General features: G+C 39.8%; 1 protein-coding gene across 9 annotated transcripts in view; it reads left to right on the forward strand.

Annotated features, from left to right (window-relative positions):
- Nucleotides 1-17,191, forward strand: part of ARHGEF6 (Rac/Cdc42 guanine nucleotide exchange factor 6) — a 117,323-nt gene that overhangs the window by 81,358 nt on the left and 18,774 nt on the right. For all 9 annotated transcript variants that reach the window (XM_070366211.1, XM_070366204.1, XM_070366205.1 and 6 more), the window contains 3 exons: nucleotides 11,265-11,403; nucleotides 14,143-14,202; nucleotides 16,140-16,286. In XM_070366211.1, the coding sequence (XP_070222312.1) occupies nucleotides 11,265-11,403; nucleotides 14,143-14,202; nucleotides 16,140-16,286 (346 nt within the window). The remainder of the gene's footprint in view (nucleotides 1-11,264; nucleotides 11,404-14,142; nucleotides 14,203-16,139; nucleotides 16,287-17,191) is intronic.

Genomic DNA, 17,191 nt, shown 5'->3' on the forward strand with positions numbered 1-17,191 from the left:
GTCTCTATGACAGCCTGCTTGGGTTAATGGATACAAAACACACAAAAGTTTTGGGCTCCCTGACTGGATCCTTGGGAATTTTTAATTGTCAAGCTAGTCCATGCTCAGACTCTTGCAGTGTATCAAAAGTACCAGTGGCTTCTCCTCAGGGAAATTGATCTTGGTTTTAATTCTTTGTGTTTGACTGTCTTTCTAGATTTTGGGCTGGTGGCTTTCCCTGTGATCTCAATTCTCAGTGGATCTAAAGAAAGTAATTGATTTTCAGTTTGTTCAGTGTTTTTCTAGTTGTGAGAATGGTAATGATAACTTCTAAGCTCTTTGGATGTCAGAGCTGAAACCCAATTTCCTTTCATGATTTTTTGAATTATTTTGTTTTTTAACCAGTTTGCTTAACTTATATTTAGTAAATGTATAGAGTTATACAAACATCACCACAATTCAAAATCATTTCTGTCACAGCAGATCCCTCATGCCCACCTGAGTCAATCTCTTCTCCTACCCCAGAAATTATTTTTTTTGGTGTTTGCTTTGAGGCTTTGCATATACATCTTGCCTGAAGCTGCTTCATATTAACAGTTACTTAATTCTGGGGAGATAGAAAAACGTTGCTCCTAGTATAGCTCTATTTCTACTTCCTTTTCTTTTTCTCTACTTCCCTTTTTGTGCTATTTTTGTTATACATATCATGTCTATATGTTATAAACCCAATAATACATTCCCATAATTATTAGTAGTATAATAATTTTCTGTCTATTAATTAAACTAAGAGAAGAAAGAGGAGTAAGGATATATGTATAGTATTTGTTATTTTCCATTTGTGTGAGGTGATACCTCATTTCAGTTCTGTTTTGCAATCCCTCTAATAATTAGTGATGTTGAGCATCTTTTCATGTGCTTATTGGCCATCTGTATGTCTTTTTCAGAGAAACGTCTACTTAGAAATGTCTACTTATTTGACAAAAATGTCAAATCCGTTTTTGGATTGGATAGATTTTTTGATAAAGAGTTGTGTGAGCTGTTTGTATATTTTAGAATTTAACCCCTTGTCAGTCACATGGTTTGCAAACATTTTCTCCCATTCTGTGGGTTGTCTTTTCGTTTTGTTAATGGTTTCCTCTGCTGTTCAAAAACTTAAAACTTTGGTTAGGTCCCATTTGTTTATTTTTGCTTTTATTTCTATTGCCTTGGGAGATTGACCTAAGAAAACATTGGTACAATTTATGTCAGAGAATGTTTTGCCTATGTTCTCTTCTAGGAGTTTTATGGTGTCCTGTATTATTTTTAAGTCTATAAGCCATATTGACTTATCTTTGTGTATAGTGTAAGGGAGTGTTCTAACTTCATTGATTTCCCTGTGGCTATCCAGCTTTCCCATACCATTTGCTGAAGAGACTGACTTTTCTCCATTTTATACTCTTGCCTCCTTTGTCGAAGATTAATTGACCATAGGTATCTGGGTTTATTTCTGGGATCTCATTCTAGGGATAGTTTTTTGAGACCAGTGTTTGAAGTTTCTTCTGGCCCTCCTTAGTTGTCTCTTTCCCTGGTTCTCTCTAGCAACCTAGCTGGCCTCTTGTGTAGCTTGTTGCTCTTAATTAAGAGGACCAGCCTCCTCTCAGTTTTTGTTGTTATTGTTCATTCACTGAGTCATGTCCAACTCTTTGTAACCCCATGGACTGCAGCACTCCACCTTTGTCCTCCACTGTCTCTCAGAGTTTTCTCAAATTCATGTCCATTGAGTTGGTGATGCTACCTAAGCACTTCATCCTCTCTCGCCCCCTTCTCCTCCTGCCTTCAATCTTTCCCAGCATCCAGGTCTTTTCCAATGAGTCAGTTCATCAGGTGGCCAAAGTATTGGAGCTTCAGCTTCAGCATCAGTCCTTCCAATGAATATTCAGAATTGATTTCCTTTAGAATTGACTGGTTGGATCTCCTTGCAGTCCAAGGGACTCTCAAGTCTTCTCCAGCACCACAGTTCAAAAGCATCAATTATTCAGCTCTCAGCTTTCTTTATGGTCCAACTCTCACATCCATACATGACTCCTGGAAAAACTATAGCTTTGACTATATATATATATATACATTTGTAGGCAAAGTGATATCTCTGCTTTTTAATATACTGTTTAGGTTTGTCATAGCTTTTCTTCCAAGGACTAAGTGTCTTAATTGCATGACTACAGTTACTGTCCGCAGTGATTTTGGAGTCCAAGAAAATAAAATCTGCCAGTTTACATTTTTTCCCCATTTATTTGCCATGAGGTTATGGGACTGGATGCCATGATCTTAGTTTTTTAATGTTGAGTTTCAAGTCAACTTTTTCACTCTCTTCTTTCACCGTCATCAAGTTCTTTAGTTCCTCTTCACTTTCTGCCATTAGAGTGGTATCATCTGCATATCTGAGGTTGCTGATATTTCTCCCAGCAATCTTGATTCCAGCTTCTGATTCATTCAGCGTAACATTTCACATGATGTATTCTGCATGTAAGTTAAATAAGCAGGATGACAATATACAGGCTTGTACTCCTTTTGCAGTTTTGAACCAGTCAGTTGTTCCACGTCCGTTTCTAACTGTTGCTTCTCATACTGCATACAAGCTTCTGAGGAGACAGGTAAGGTGGTCTAGTACTCCCATCTCTTTAAGAATTTTGCACAGTTTGTTGTGATCCACAGAGTCAAAGGCTTTAGCATACTCAGTGAAGCAGAAGTAGACGTTTTTCTGGAATTCCCTTGCTTTCTCCATGTTCCAACGAATGTTGGCAATTTGCTCTCTGGTTCCTCTGCCTCTTCAAAACCCAGCTTGTACCTCTGGGAGTTCTTGGTTCACATGCCCCTGAAGCCTAGCTTGAAGGATTTTGAGCATAACCTTGCTAGCATGTGAAATGAACTCAACTGTATGGTAGTTTGAGCATTCTTTGGCATTGCCTTTCTTTGGCATTGGAATGAAAACTGACCTTTTCCAGTCCTGTAGCCACCACTGAGTTTTCCAAATTTGCTGACATATTGAGTGCAGCACTTTAACAGCATCATCTTGTAGGATTTTAAATGGCTCAACTGGAATCCCATCACCTCCAGTAGCTTTGTTCGTAGTGATGCTTCCTAAAGCCCACTTGACTCCACACTCCAGGATGTCTGGCTCTAGGTGAGTGACCACACCATCATGGTTATCTGGGTCGTGAATACCTTTGTGGTATAGTTCTTCTGTATATTCCTGCTACCTCTTCTTATTCTCTTCTGCTTCTGTTGGGTCCTTGCTGTTAGATCCTAAACTTTTTACCACTTTTATATTGTCTCAGTTTACAGTTCTGCCACTTAGAAGCAGAACTGTAAACTGTAATCACCAGGGTGATTCACTTCACTTTTTAAAAAATTAATTTTAATTGGAGGCTAATTGCTTTACAGTATTGTTGTGATTTTTGCCATACATTGACATGAATCAGCCATGGGTGTACATGTGTCCCCCATCCTGAACCCCCGCTCCCACCTCCCTCCCCATCCCATCCCTCTGGGTTGTCCCAGCGCACTGGCTTTGAGTGCCCTGTTTCATGCATCGAACTTGGACTCTTCATTATTTCACGTATGTTTCACATACAAGTTTCAATGCTATTCTCTCAAATCATCTCACCCTTGCCTTTTCCCACAGAGTCGAAAAGTCTGTTCTTTGTATCTGTGTCTCTTTTGCTGTCTCGCATATAGGGTCGTTATCATCTTTCTAAATTCCATATATATGCGTTAGTATACTCTATTGGTGTTTTTCTTTCTGGCTTACTTCACTCTGTATAAGAGGCTCCAGTTTCATCCACCTCATTAGAACTGATTCAAATGTATTCTTTTTAATGGCTGAGTAATACTCCATTGTGTATATGTACCACAGCTTTCTTATCCATTTGTCTGCCAATGGACGTCTAGGTTGCTTCCATGTTCTAGCTATTGTAAACAGGATTCACTTCACTTTTAAACCTTAGTTTTCTCACTTGTAAAGTGAAAATTAAACCACCTACCTTGCCAGGTTGGTGCGAGAAGTCAATGCAACAGTGTGCGTAAAGTACCCGGCAAGGTAGTTGCTGTCACTCCTCATTTGTACTTTATTCATCTTCCAGCTACTTGTTGTGTTTTAGAAAAAAATCATGCAACATTTCAAGCACACAAAGAGCAGAGAGAAAATAAAGTACACCCACATTCCCACCATTCAGCTTAAGAAACAAATTATAGCTGCAACTGGAGCCCTGTGCACACTTTCCAATATTTCCTGCTCCTCCTTTGCTCCCTCCTGCAAGGGAACGCCAGTCTTGAATTTGTTTTTATTATTTCCAGGAATGTTTTCATACTTTACTATTTATCTTCAGTAAAGACAAAATGGTTCAGAGGCATTTTTCCTGTGATGGATACTTAAACATCCTGTGTGGATAAGGGTAAATTTCTTAATGCCTATAAAAAGATATCACCATCATGTTAGCTTACCATTTATATGAGTACATATTCTTTTTTTTCTGATCCAAGAATAGCAATTCTGAATAAATACCAGAAAGAAATGGTGTACCTCAAATGACGGATTTTTGTAGTGTTTAGAGAATTTTCTGTCTTAAAAAATTATTTATTTTTATTTATTATTGTTTTTATTGAGTATAGTTGCTTTACAATGTTGTGTTAGTTTCTGCTGTACAGCAAAGTGAATCAAGTACATGTAAATATATATCCCCTATTTTTTGGATTCCCTTCCCATAGAGGCCATTACGGAGTACTGAATAGAGTTCCCTGTGCTATACAGTCGGTTCTCATTAGTTACCTATTTTATACATAGTATCAGAAATGTGTATATGTCAATGCCAGCCTCCCAGTTCATCCCACCCATCCCTCCCCTGTTGGTGTCCATTGTTTGTTCTCTTTATCTGTCTCTGTTTCTGCTTTACAAATAAGTTCATCTGTATCATTTTTCTAGATTCCACATATAAGCAATATTATATGAAACAGTAAGTCCCCTACATACAAACAAGTTCCATTCTGAGAATACATTTGTAAGTCCAATTTGTTCATAAATCCAACAAAGTTAGCCTAGGTACCCAACTAACACAATCAGCTATATGGTACTGTACTGTAGTAGGTTTATAATACATTTCACACAAATAATACATAAAATACAAACATAAAAAATAAAAACATTTTATTTATTTTTTATTTTTTTTTAATTACACTTGTGGCAGATTCATGTCAATGTATGGCAAAACCAATACAATATTGTAAAGTAATTAGCCTCCAATTAAAATTAATAAATTTATATTTTAAAACATTTTCAATCTTACAGTACAATACCCTGAAAAGCACAATAGCACAGTACAACAGCTGGCATACAGGAGCTGGCATCGAGTGAACAGGCAAGATGAGTTACTGACTGGAGGACGAAGAGGAGGTGGGAGATGGTAGAGCAACAGGAGACGGAGGGCAAGCTGCAATTTCACTCATGCCTGATGTTGATGGCACAGGTTCTGGTTCCTTGATGGATTCAGTTCTATCCACCCTCTTGAAAAAACAATCCAGTAATGTCTGGCTAGCAGCTCTTTTTTCTTTTCGTCAGAGATGCCATGGTAGCACCGGATTGCAGTCTGAATGGCTGCTGCAACCTTTGTGTACTGTTCTACGTTTGGGTCCTGTGACTAACAGAGCCTCCTCAAATAAAGAAAATCCCCTTGCCTTTTCCTGCGTCGTGAAATTATTCAGTTCTGCAGTTACTTCTTCTTCCTCTTGTCTCCCTCCATCCTTTCTCTGGGCCTCCATTTCCAACAGGTCTTCATTAGTAAGCTCCACGTTCACGTCTTTGAAAGTTCGCAACTGAAGAATTTTCTGTTGTAATTCTGTGTGCTAAAATGCTTCTGAGTCTGTATTTATCCATGTTAGGAGTTTAAAATATAAATAACAGTAGAGATTCCTTCAAACATTATGATTTAAAATTTGTTCCACAGTTAATATAAAGATTCTCTACTTTGGGGGGAAAACTACTGTATCCTATTGGCTTGATTTTGGTTAATGATTTTTTTCATTGAAGTATAGTTATTTACAATGTTCCATGTTTACAACAAAGTGATTCAGCGTATGTGTGTGTGTGTGTGTGTGCGTGCGTGTGCGTGTGTGCTAAGTTGCCTTAGTCGTGTCCAACTCTGTGCAACCTTATGGACTGTAGCCTGCCAGGCTCTTCTGTCCATGGGATACTCCACGCAACAATACTGAAGTGGGTTGCCATGCCCTCCTCCAGGGGATCTTCCTGACCACGTGATGGAACCCGCGGTCTCTTATGTCTCCTGTATTGGGAAATAGGTTCTTTACCACTTGGGGCACCTGGGAAGCCTTTTATATATATATAGTTTTTAATTCTTTTTCATTATAGGTTATTACAAGATATTGAATATAGTTCCCTGTGCTATATCATAGCTTCTTGTTTATTCTACATATGGTTAGTGATTTTTTTGAGAATTTTATAATATCCCTTGAATTGATGGAAGACTTACTGGAGTCCCATAGAACTGAATTTTTATCTTAATAACTTATTTACATGTAAGGAGTGAAAATTAAAATATTTGGCGTTATCCTCAATGGTGTTTCTAGTATAATCTCAGCTATTTTTTAGGCATCCTGTGGTAATTTATGCTGACATATTAGAGGCAAAGCATAGTTGAATGAAAATTCAGATTAAAATCCTGTTTTACATGAAGGTTTCAGCTGAAATAGGGACATTGTTGGATTTCTGCTAAAGCTGTAGGTATTTAGCAGCTGGATAATCACGAGGGCTTCCCTTGTGGCTTAGCTAGTAAAGAGACCTGAGTTCCATCCCTGGGTTGAGAAGATCCCCTGGAAAAGGAAAAGGCTACCCACTCCAGTATTCTGGCCTGGAGAATTCCATGGACTATGTAGTCCATTGGGTCGCAAAGAGTCGGACACGACTTTCACTTTCACTCACTAATCACCGAGTCAGAGCCAGCCAGTCAGGTGCACATCTTTCTTTCCGCCGGCAGGTGGCAGTAGCATACTAGAAATGTTTATGACGATTGGCACCGAGACCACACACACAGCTTTAAAATGCTATGATCGTGTGTTGGAACCTTGTGAAAAGAACAGTAAGCCATTTTCTGGATTTCGAGATATAAAGCAGACCCCAACCTTGATATGTTCCCCATATTTACATATATTTGAATGACTGCCCCGGTCTTTTGCTCTGCCCTGGGTAAGGTCTTTTGGGATTTCCCCTCTCTCTCCCCTCTGGCTTCCTATTGTAGCTTTTGTTTCTTTCTGGGAGTAACTTCACCCTTACAAAAATACCCGCTTCTCTCCCATGCTTCATTGTGGCATCCATTCTTTTTCACGAGGGAGAGCGACCCGGTGTGAAACGACAGAGTAGGGAGAGGAAGAGAGAGCATGGAGGCAGATCTGGACCTCACTTCCGGCTCTACTGTGGCAGCTACCACAAACCCCACATGTCCTTTTCCTCTTGTTAGTTTTATTCACTCTCTTGTTTACCATTGTTGTCAGCAGTGAAGACTTTGAGAAAAACCCAGAGCTGTGTACTTGCTTATGTAAAACCTAAGGAAAATTCTGAGACTCGATTCTGTTCTGTCTTTGAGGAACCAGGGAAGGGAGCAAGTGAGACTAATCACAAACAAAAAGTGGTGGGGACAGAAAAGAAGCAGGCAGCCTAGGTTCTGGGACCGGATCAGAGAAAAAAGGGCTAAGTGAGATCCACCCAACCCAGTGGGAGTGGCATCCCTGGGACTTTCCACTGGCCAGACCCAGCCTTCCCAGCTCCTCATGTCTCATCATCACTTTCCCGACTACAGCGATTCCCAAGAAAGGCTGGTGCGAGAGAGTGAGGCAAAGGGGGGAAAAGTCTGACCCTTTTCTAGCTGCTTTAGATGGAGTTATCATCATTCGAAGTAGAAATCTATGCAGAGATTCTACAGAAACACTGTTAGATGAGATAGTTAAGCCCTGTACTGTCATTATAATGTACAATAATTTTCTTGAGTTTTCCAGCCCAACCCAGAATGTGCCAAAGCCCCATCCACCATGTGCATTCTGTGAGATAAGGGTATATTGAATTGCAAACAACATTCACACATTGAAAACTGCTTCTGTTGTATCACATCACACATACAGAACATGTTAAACTCAAAAGACATTTCAAATAGGCTGTATAAAAGTTAAAAGCTGTATTTGAAAGACAGATTGTGTTTTGGTATAGTGATATACATTTGCATATTATATTTGTATATAATGATATTAATTTGTGCATTAAATTTATTTGGCTAAGTAAAATGTGTCTTTCAGGATCTATTTATCATACTGGGCAGTGGCTTTAAGATAATTTTGTTCTTTTGTTGCAATAGTCAAATGTTATTTTTTCCCCCAATAACCAGTGTTTTATTCTGAGATAGCGATCTCATGTTATATTGGAAAAATTAAAGAAATTCTTTTGTAATATTTGACAAGCCTAGAAGTTAGAATGTTGCATGGAAAGTAGTAAAATACACATTGACATTTGCTTTTAATTGTTGTAACCCTTGTATCAATTTGAGTAGAACATTGAGGATGCGGTAGTTATTTAGTCATGGAAAGGAAAAATAAGACTTGTTTACCAAATTGAAAAGAAGTTAGGAACGCGATTTTCTCAAAAGTACACTTCTACTCAAATGCACTCTCCCACTTCAAGTTATTTTCCTAATTATATTTTATATGTGATGATTTTTTACTAAGTTTAAGCCAATCTGACCCAGAGGCAGGCTAACCTAGGTGTTTCCCTAGTGACTTGCATTAAGCACTATTTTTTAAAAATTTTTATTGAAATATAGTTGATTTACAATGTTGTGTTAGTTTCAAATGTATAGCAAAGTGATTCAGTTATACATATAGACACATATTCTTTTTCATATTCTTTCCCACTGAGGTTTATCACAGGATATTGAATATAGTGCCGTATAGTAGGACCTTGCTGTTCATCTGCTTTATATAATAGTAGTTTGTATCTGCTAATCCAAACTCCTCATTTATCCTTCCCCCATCCTGTAACCCCTTTAGTAACCATAAGTTTATTTATTTTCTATGTGAGTCTGTTTTGTAAACAAGGTCATTTGTATCATATTTTAGATTCCACATATATATGATATCATATGGTATTTGTCTTTCTCTATCCGATTTACTTCACTTAGTATTAGAATTTCTAGGTCCAAAGGACTATTTCTCATAGAAGTTCTCCCTGTGTTATTCAAGTCAACTCAGCCCCCACCCTCCTTTTATTCATGATTTAGACCTCAGAGATGGCCCGTGCCATGTCTGTGTTCCACATCAAGCATCAGATGGTACTGATTTCCAACAGACTTGGGTATGAACCCCAACTTAGCTATTTACTTGCTTTCACTCATCCTTCCTGAGTCTTATGTTTCTCGTCTGTAAAATGAAGATAACACCCGTGTGAAATGTTGTAGTGAATATTAAACAAGAACAAATGCATGCAAAGACTTAGCATGAAGCAGTAGCCTTATAAACCTCAATATTTAGGCTTCACGATTTTAGTAGGAAGTAGTTTTTATCTCTGTTTTACAGATGAGTCAGCTGAGGTTGGTAACTGATCCAGGGTCACCAAATTTGTTTTATGATTTCAAGTCCAGGGCACTTCAATCCCCTTGGCTGCTTCTGGGCCAAAACTGCAGAAACTGATGAAACAGGAAGCACTGATGGTTAGGTGTGACCACTCAGATGAGCTCTAGCTGCTGTGAAGGTGGCAATTCCCAGTTCTTTTTCCTCTGACATTCCTTTAATTCTGTGTGATTCACAGTTTCTGTTTAACAACTGAAACTCCATTCTTTTCTCTCCTGCTCACAAAAGCCCAGAGATAGGGAGAGTGTTTATAGTAGGGTTAACGGGCAACCTACCCCATCCCCACCCCCTAGCATGTTATCACTGATAGTGAGTTTCTTTGAACACAATACAACGTATTCCAACATGCCATAGTCAGAAAGTGCTGCGTAAGATGTATTCTAGGAGAATAAATAGGTCATTTGGTAGTACAGGGTTCCTGTTGGAGAGTGATGAGAAGATTGGTGGGGTCAGTGGGAGTCTAAAAAGTGGAGAATTGATCTCACAGGTAAGTGGAGGTTTTCAAGTAGGGAAGCAGCAGGGGTAAAATGGTGGTTTGCAAGGGGTTTCAGAAGCCAGAAAGCCTGGAAGCCAGGGGATCCACTGAACTATTGAAGTGAACTAGACTGAATGAGATGAAGGCCTGAACCAAGTCAGTGGCAGTGCGAATGGAAAGGAATGAACAGATACAAGAAGGCTTGTGATGGATTGGATATGCATGGGCGAGCAAGGAAGGAGAGGGGTCAAGTGATAAAGCAGATTTCCTTCTTTATATTTTTCAGAAATGTAAACTATAATGATCTTGCAGCCCAAGGACTCAGAATCGTGATGGAGGAAAGGAGAAAATCCAGAATGTGCTGAAGGGCAGGGAAAACCCAAGGTTACACGTTGGCAGGACATGGTTCCTAAGAAGTTTTTCTTTTTGGCTCCACCACTTGGCATGTGGGATCTTAGTTCCCCAACCATGGATGGAACCTATACCCCCTGCCGGGGAAGCTCAGAGTCTTAACCACTGGACTGCCAGGGAATTCCCTACAGTCCTTTTGTTATTTTTGGCCGAGTTATTTGGGTAACCTGCTGTATGTTTTCAGATCCTAGGCTAAGTGACTTTGTGATTAGTCATGGAAACATGCTGCTGTCTGAATTTAGGACTTGATTCTGGAACATTGCAAGTGATGTTCTGGTGATAGAAAGCACTTGGTGAGTTATTCTCTTTGACATCTCACCAGCCAGTAACTAAATGTTTGCAGTGACTCAGAAAAGACTTTCCGAACCTGACACTGAGATCATCTGATAGATTGTATACCCCATGACTCTGGGTATAGGCTTCCTTAAGGGCAGAGATTTTTGTTTTCTTCACAGCTGTATTCCCAACAGAGAACAGAGCCTGTCACTTAGTAGATGCTCAATAAATAAGTGTTGGATGAGGAAACGAAGCCAGGGGCTACGAGTGCCTGGCTCACCACTGTACCCAGTGCTGCATGCCATGCTGATGGAATTGAGTTGAAATGCGTTGGACAGCATTTGGGCTGGTGACACAAAATTTATCTGGTTTTATATGCTGTGAAATACAGGAAAATCATGTTCAGTCAATAGCTGTTTATATGGAATATTAAGCAATAACAAAACTATATTCATCCTTTTGCCAGTGATGAGCTGGAACGATTTATGGAAAATCAAGGTGCATCCAGTCCAGGTATCCTCATTTTAACAACAAGCCTCAGCAAACCTTTCATGCGACTGGAAAAGTATGTTACACTCTTGCAAGAGTTGGAACGGCATATGGAGGTAAGGGAAGGTGAACTGTTTTAAGCTCGCATACAAAGTATGGACCTCTGCTATGGAGGCAGCAGCCAGTCTGCCTCCAAACTAGCCTTGGTGAGGAGTTCAGGAAAAATCTTGGTTTCAAAATTTACTTGATCCAGTCTTCCCTCTTCCTGGGCTTTTAGTTTTCCTCTTTATGCAGCAAGATAAGAAGGGGACTGTTTTTTTCCTCTGAAGATTTTTAAATTTTTGGACTTATTTTTATTGATTTTTTCTAGCTTTATTTTTGAGGTATGACTGACCAATAAAAACTGTATGCATTTAGATTGTATAACGTGAGTTTTAAAAGGTGTATAATGTGATTATTCATTATACACATACTTTGTGAAATGATGACCATACAATCAAGTTAATTAGCACATCCACCACTTTTTTTGTGTGAGAACTTTTAATGTCTTTTTTTTTTAGCAACTTTCAAGTATACAATTCAGTGTTATTAACTGTAGTCACCATGCTGTACATTAGATCCCTCAGATTTACTCATCTAATAACTGAAAGATACTCTTTCTTTATTATTAAATATTCATGGTCATTCTCCCTCCCCTCCCTTCTCCCAGCCTCGGTCTTGCTCATTGGTTGATTCAGATGGTGGTTCTACAGAGAGATCTTTCACCAAGAAATCTTCTGTTGCTCTGATATATGAACCAACTTTCTTGAGGGAGATAAACAAAGCAAAACAGCATCAGAAAATGTGCAGAAAAATTTTTTTATTATTATAGACAGAAGCATTTATCCCTAGGTCACTGCAGTCATTCAGCCTTCTGAGGCTAGGTTACAGTGGAAGATTCTGGTATTTCTTGAAAGAAGAATAAATGGGTCCACTCTTAGTTTCTTTCTTTACGCATCCAGACATCTCCATCAAAGTCCCCTTGCATTTTTTGTCTCAAGAGCCCAAATCCTCTTATTAAAAGCCAGTCAGCAGGGGTGGCTTATTGAGTGGTTCTTGTGTGCTGGAGCCTGGGGGATGGGGTTGTGGGTGGGTGAGGGGGGCCTGGAGGCTGCATTTACCCTACTTGTTCTTCCTGTGTCTGGGGAAAGGTTTTGAGGTTTGAAAGGGTTTGAATATCTTTAAAGAAAAAGGTTGCACACTGCCGGTCATGTCAGCATTTGTAAGGATTGAAAGTGTGTACTCTGAGCGAAACCACATTCTCAGGTTCTTTGACCTGCCAGAAATCTGCAGGCAGTGGGGAGCCAGTGAGTAATGCCAGCCAGAATGAAATTTCAGTTAGAGCCCGGCAAGGTGTTGAGCCCTGGATGGCTTTCCAAAAGCTAAACCAATTTGCTGAATCGTTTGAGGTTGGCCCCTCCTGGTTTCTCACAAAAATTCAGAAATGAGCGGCCTCAGGTTCCGTGACTGCTCAGTGCTGAAGTGCAAATATTAATACATGCTTCACTGGAGGAGATAAAATCCCAGGTGCTCCTCCTGCCTGGATCCTCTGTCTTGGAGCCTGTTTCCACTCCTTCTCCATGTGCTGGTGGTCCCCTGCCTTTGGCTGCCTTTTATTTCCCACTATGAGATTATACATACCCCAAGTATGAATTCACCATCTGATAAGACACTTTATCCAGCTTTCTGATCATTGAGCATGGCTGCCGGCTCATGATAGAGTAACATTTGAACTTCGCAGGGGTCAGCTGATTTGGGGAAGGATGAGTTTATAAAGGAATACAACCTTTCTTTTCATAAGCAGTGCTGTTCTTGGCTTGGGTTAGACCCTTAGTCTGCTCAGCTCTGTATTTTATCACTGGAGGCTGGTTGCACAGCAGATATCTTCCCATTACTCCAGCTGAAATTCAAAGCTTAGCTGGATCTCTCCCCAAGGAGCTCCACTTTCCTTTCATAAAGAGTTATGCAGGTGTGGACTCCTCAAAGCCATTTTTTAAAAAAATGGCTGTTTATTCGTTCTGAAGCTAATTCATTTTTTGACTGTACTGCCCAGCTTGTGGGATCTTAGTTCCCCAACCAGGGATTGAACTGTTGCTGCCTGCCTTGGAAGCAGAGTCTTAACCACTGGACCGCCAGGGAAGCCCCTCAGAACCATTTTTGAACTTGTTCACTTTTGGGGATTGTAAGTCCCATGAAATTGCAGACCAAATAAGCTTGCTGAAGAAGGAGCACATGGTATAAACTTGGAATTTTTTCCCGTCCACCAGGTTTAGTCTGCTGAAAGAAAATGGAGGAGGTTTAGCATGTGAGATTGGATTGATTTTTCTGAGTATCACTCAGTTTCTACATTTCCTTACCTCTTATCATTTACTAACAACATGACCTAATGATGACCCCAAATAATTATTATTTATTATCCACAGTATAATAGCAAAAGGGGAAATGGAAACCCTTGCCTCGATAACCAAATATATGTTACCAAATATATAATGTCTTCCGAACTGTCTTAATTTCTTCATCACCTAATCATTAAAGGTGCTGAGATTCCAAATGCTCAAGTGCTGTCTTATTTTTTAATCTTGAAGTTAACATATAGCAAAACTGATTTTTTTCCTTTGAGGTACAGTTCTATGACTTTTAACCCATGTACAGATTTGAGTTACCACCATCACTGATGCAATACACAACAGTTCCATCATCCCTCAAAAATGTCCTCTTTTGATCTCTTTGCAGCCACACCTTCCTCCCACCCCACCCTCTGGCAACCACTGATCTGTTCTCCTTTAATACTGTTTTAAAATGTATTTCTTTGATAGGATACGCATCCAGATCACCAGGATATTCTGAAAGCAATCGTAGCATTCAAAACTCTCATGGTAGGTGCTGCTCTAAAATTATTATTCTCTATTTCGTAGTCTTTGTTCTAAAACAGTGACTTGTGTGTAATGTTTCTTTCCTTTTGCAAAGGTCTTTGGAGTGGAAACAGTAAGCTCTAGTGACCGTATTGCAGTGATTGTTTCATTTAATGTTGTCTTCCAAACATCATGCTCACCTGTGAAAGGTTGCCAGGCTGAGGGTGTAAAGTACTCACATTTGAAGTCTCTGCCACATTAAGCATGGCTGTGTGGGTGGGGGGTTTCTTTTGTCTCTTTGTCTTTACCCCTGTGTTGCTCACCTTACGTCTGTGCAACTCGTCCTTCACTGATTGGCATCAATACTGGATTCATCTACTTATGCCAAAAGGTGTGAGTCTATTCTTTGCCTAGGAAAAAGAAATCCTTCATCAAATCTAAAAGGAAAAAAAAAAAACCAGCTAAAATGCAATTGCCGTATACAGATTGCTATCAAAGATACCTTTATCTTAAATCTTGAGCATGATGGCTTAATGTCCTCTTGAAACCACTAATGTAAAACCGCTTGGTGGCATTTTAGGAGGAAAGTAAATGTTATTTGGGGTGATTGATTAAGTTGAGCTTCATTTTAGACATTTCCGTAGTATTCCAAGTGATGGGGATTGAGGTTCAGTTATTGATTCTTGCTGTAAGATTATGATGCACCTTTCACCATCACCTCATTTTGGTTGCTGTTAAAAGATCTGTACCTGACGTGTCCGCAGTTAAACAGCAAGTTGAAGACCAGAGAGTAAGGTATCAGGTTCAATTTGCTGTGGGAGACAAAAAATGGTCAATTATTGGCAGTTTGACATGGTTCAACCTAATAGAGCAGGGCCACTGAAACCTGTGGCATTTGTTATTGTTATTTGTGTCCCCTTTCTTTTTTCCTGTGTAGATTGAATATAACATGTCTCTTTTGAAAACAAATTAGTTCTAATCATTTACATGTTGTACAAGTTGCTTTGATGGTTATAGTATACTTATTCCCATTCCAGGTGCTTCAAAAATGTATCAGTTTATTTCTTTAAGCTTTCATTTACCTGAAAGGGACAGCAGAGATTTTATAGAAAACACATCCCCAAATGCTATGACAGTCATTTGGAAACAGGAATATAACTAATCATATGCTTATTTTCATATTCAATTTGGATTGAATGCTGTTAAATTATTTTAAGATAACCGCATTTTCTGAAACAATCATATATATATATAGTAATTATAGCCTACATATTGTTTCTTGGCTTGTATTTTCAATTTGTATTTGTGCAATTCAGTTGTATCTCTTTTTTGAATCCTTTTAAGGATAAAAATGAACTTAGTACTTTTTATAGCAACCTGCTACTGGTCCCAAAACAAAGTGTAGCACAGTGTACATGTTTCATTATAAGATCAGTTTGAGTCACTGTGGCATAAGGAGTTTAATTTTCTCTTTTTCAATAACTCTTGGAGTTATTTTATAAATTAAGATGTTATTTGGTTGGAAACTGAGTTAGAAAAATAAGATTGCTTTGTAACTCAAAGCTCTATTTATGCAAAGATAGACAAGATGGAGGGGAGGTGGAGCCAACAGGGATGCCAAGCAGCAGATCTGAATGTACTGTCCCCGTTTGATGTCATTCTGCTTATTTTCCCATACTCCTTGCAGGGAGGGAGAAGCAATCCCCTTCTACCAGTTTATCTTGATGTTTTGACAAAATGAGAAGTAGCTCTTCCTTACAAAATGTCTGGGGGCTCAAGGCCAGCAATTTAAAGTAGTAGATCTTTCTGTCTGTCCAGAATGGAGCTGGTGATGGGATTTGCGATGAAGAACAGGGACTCAGTGGAAATCTGAGAGTCGAGAACCACATCTTATTTTCGTCTTGTTTTAGGTCTGTTTCGGAAGAATTCCTATTCCATTATGTTCTGCTTTGGTTCCGTAGGGGCAGTGCCAAGATCTCAGAAAGAGAAAACAGCTGGAGCTGCAGATCCTTTCGGAACCTATTCAGGCATGGGAAGGGGAGGATATTAAAACCTTGGGGAATGTGATCTTTATGTCACAAGTCATGGTGCAGTGTGGAACAAGTGAGGTAAGAGGTTTCACAGCTCAACACCACCTCTTTCATCTCTTCTTCCATATGTTTCTTCCTTTATGTCTTCTCCCATCAAGGTCAAACACTCGAACTTTCGCATCAGAAACTGAGGACCTCTTCTTTGCCCAGCCCTCTGCTTGGTGCTGTGGGAGGGAGTTAGGAGGAAAGAACAGCCATGATCTTGATCTCTGCCTTCAAAGTACTCATTAGAGACAGATGAAAACCCAAACTGCAACTGGAAAACAAATCAAAATAGTCCATGACAGATTGTGACATCCCAGCAGTAGATTCCATAGAAGTTCAGAGAAGGGAGAGAGCAAGAAAAGACTCTATGGAGACAGGACCCGAGGAGGGGGCCATGAAGAGAAGAGGGGAAAATTTTGTAAGGGAGAGGTCCTTATTGTCTCAGGAGAGAGCACGAACTTGGCGGCCTTTGTTCTTCAGGGCACTTGATTGGGAGCAGAGGAAACCTCCCAGGCAGAGTGCAAGAGCGAGCTGATTGAGAGGCAGGTTGTGAAGAATGTCGGATGTCAGGCAAGGGTAGTTCAGATGGAACCATGCCAGGCCTGAGGGTAGAGAAACACAGTGAAAGGGCTGTTTACGACACCATCTGGCAGCCGTACATGTCCACTAAACGGGAGGGGATGGGGCTGGAGACAGGCCAGCTGGGTTGGAAAGTGGTAAGTAAGTACCTCCCCCTCCCAGGAAGGTGATGGTGGAGAGAATGAAACTTAAGGGGCAAGTCTGAGACCTGTTTGGAAGGGAAAGCCTATAGGAAGTGGTGGGCCATGGGCTAAAAGAGATGACATGTCATTTCAGACCTGACTGAAATGTGATGGTTGGTATACAGATGGAGGTGACTTGTAGGCAGGTGTTGAAAAAGTATAGAAATGTGGGTAGGA

The sequence above is a fragment of the Bos mutus genome, chromosome X (assembly GCF_027580195.1).
Source record: "Bos mutus isolate GX-2022 chromosome X, NWIPB_WYAK_1.1, whole genome shotgun sequence".
NCBI lineage: Eukaryota > Metazoa > Chordata > Mammalia > Artiodactyla > Bovidae > Bos > Bos mutus.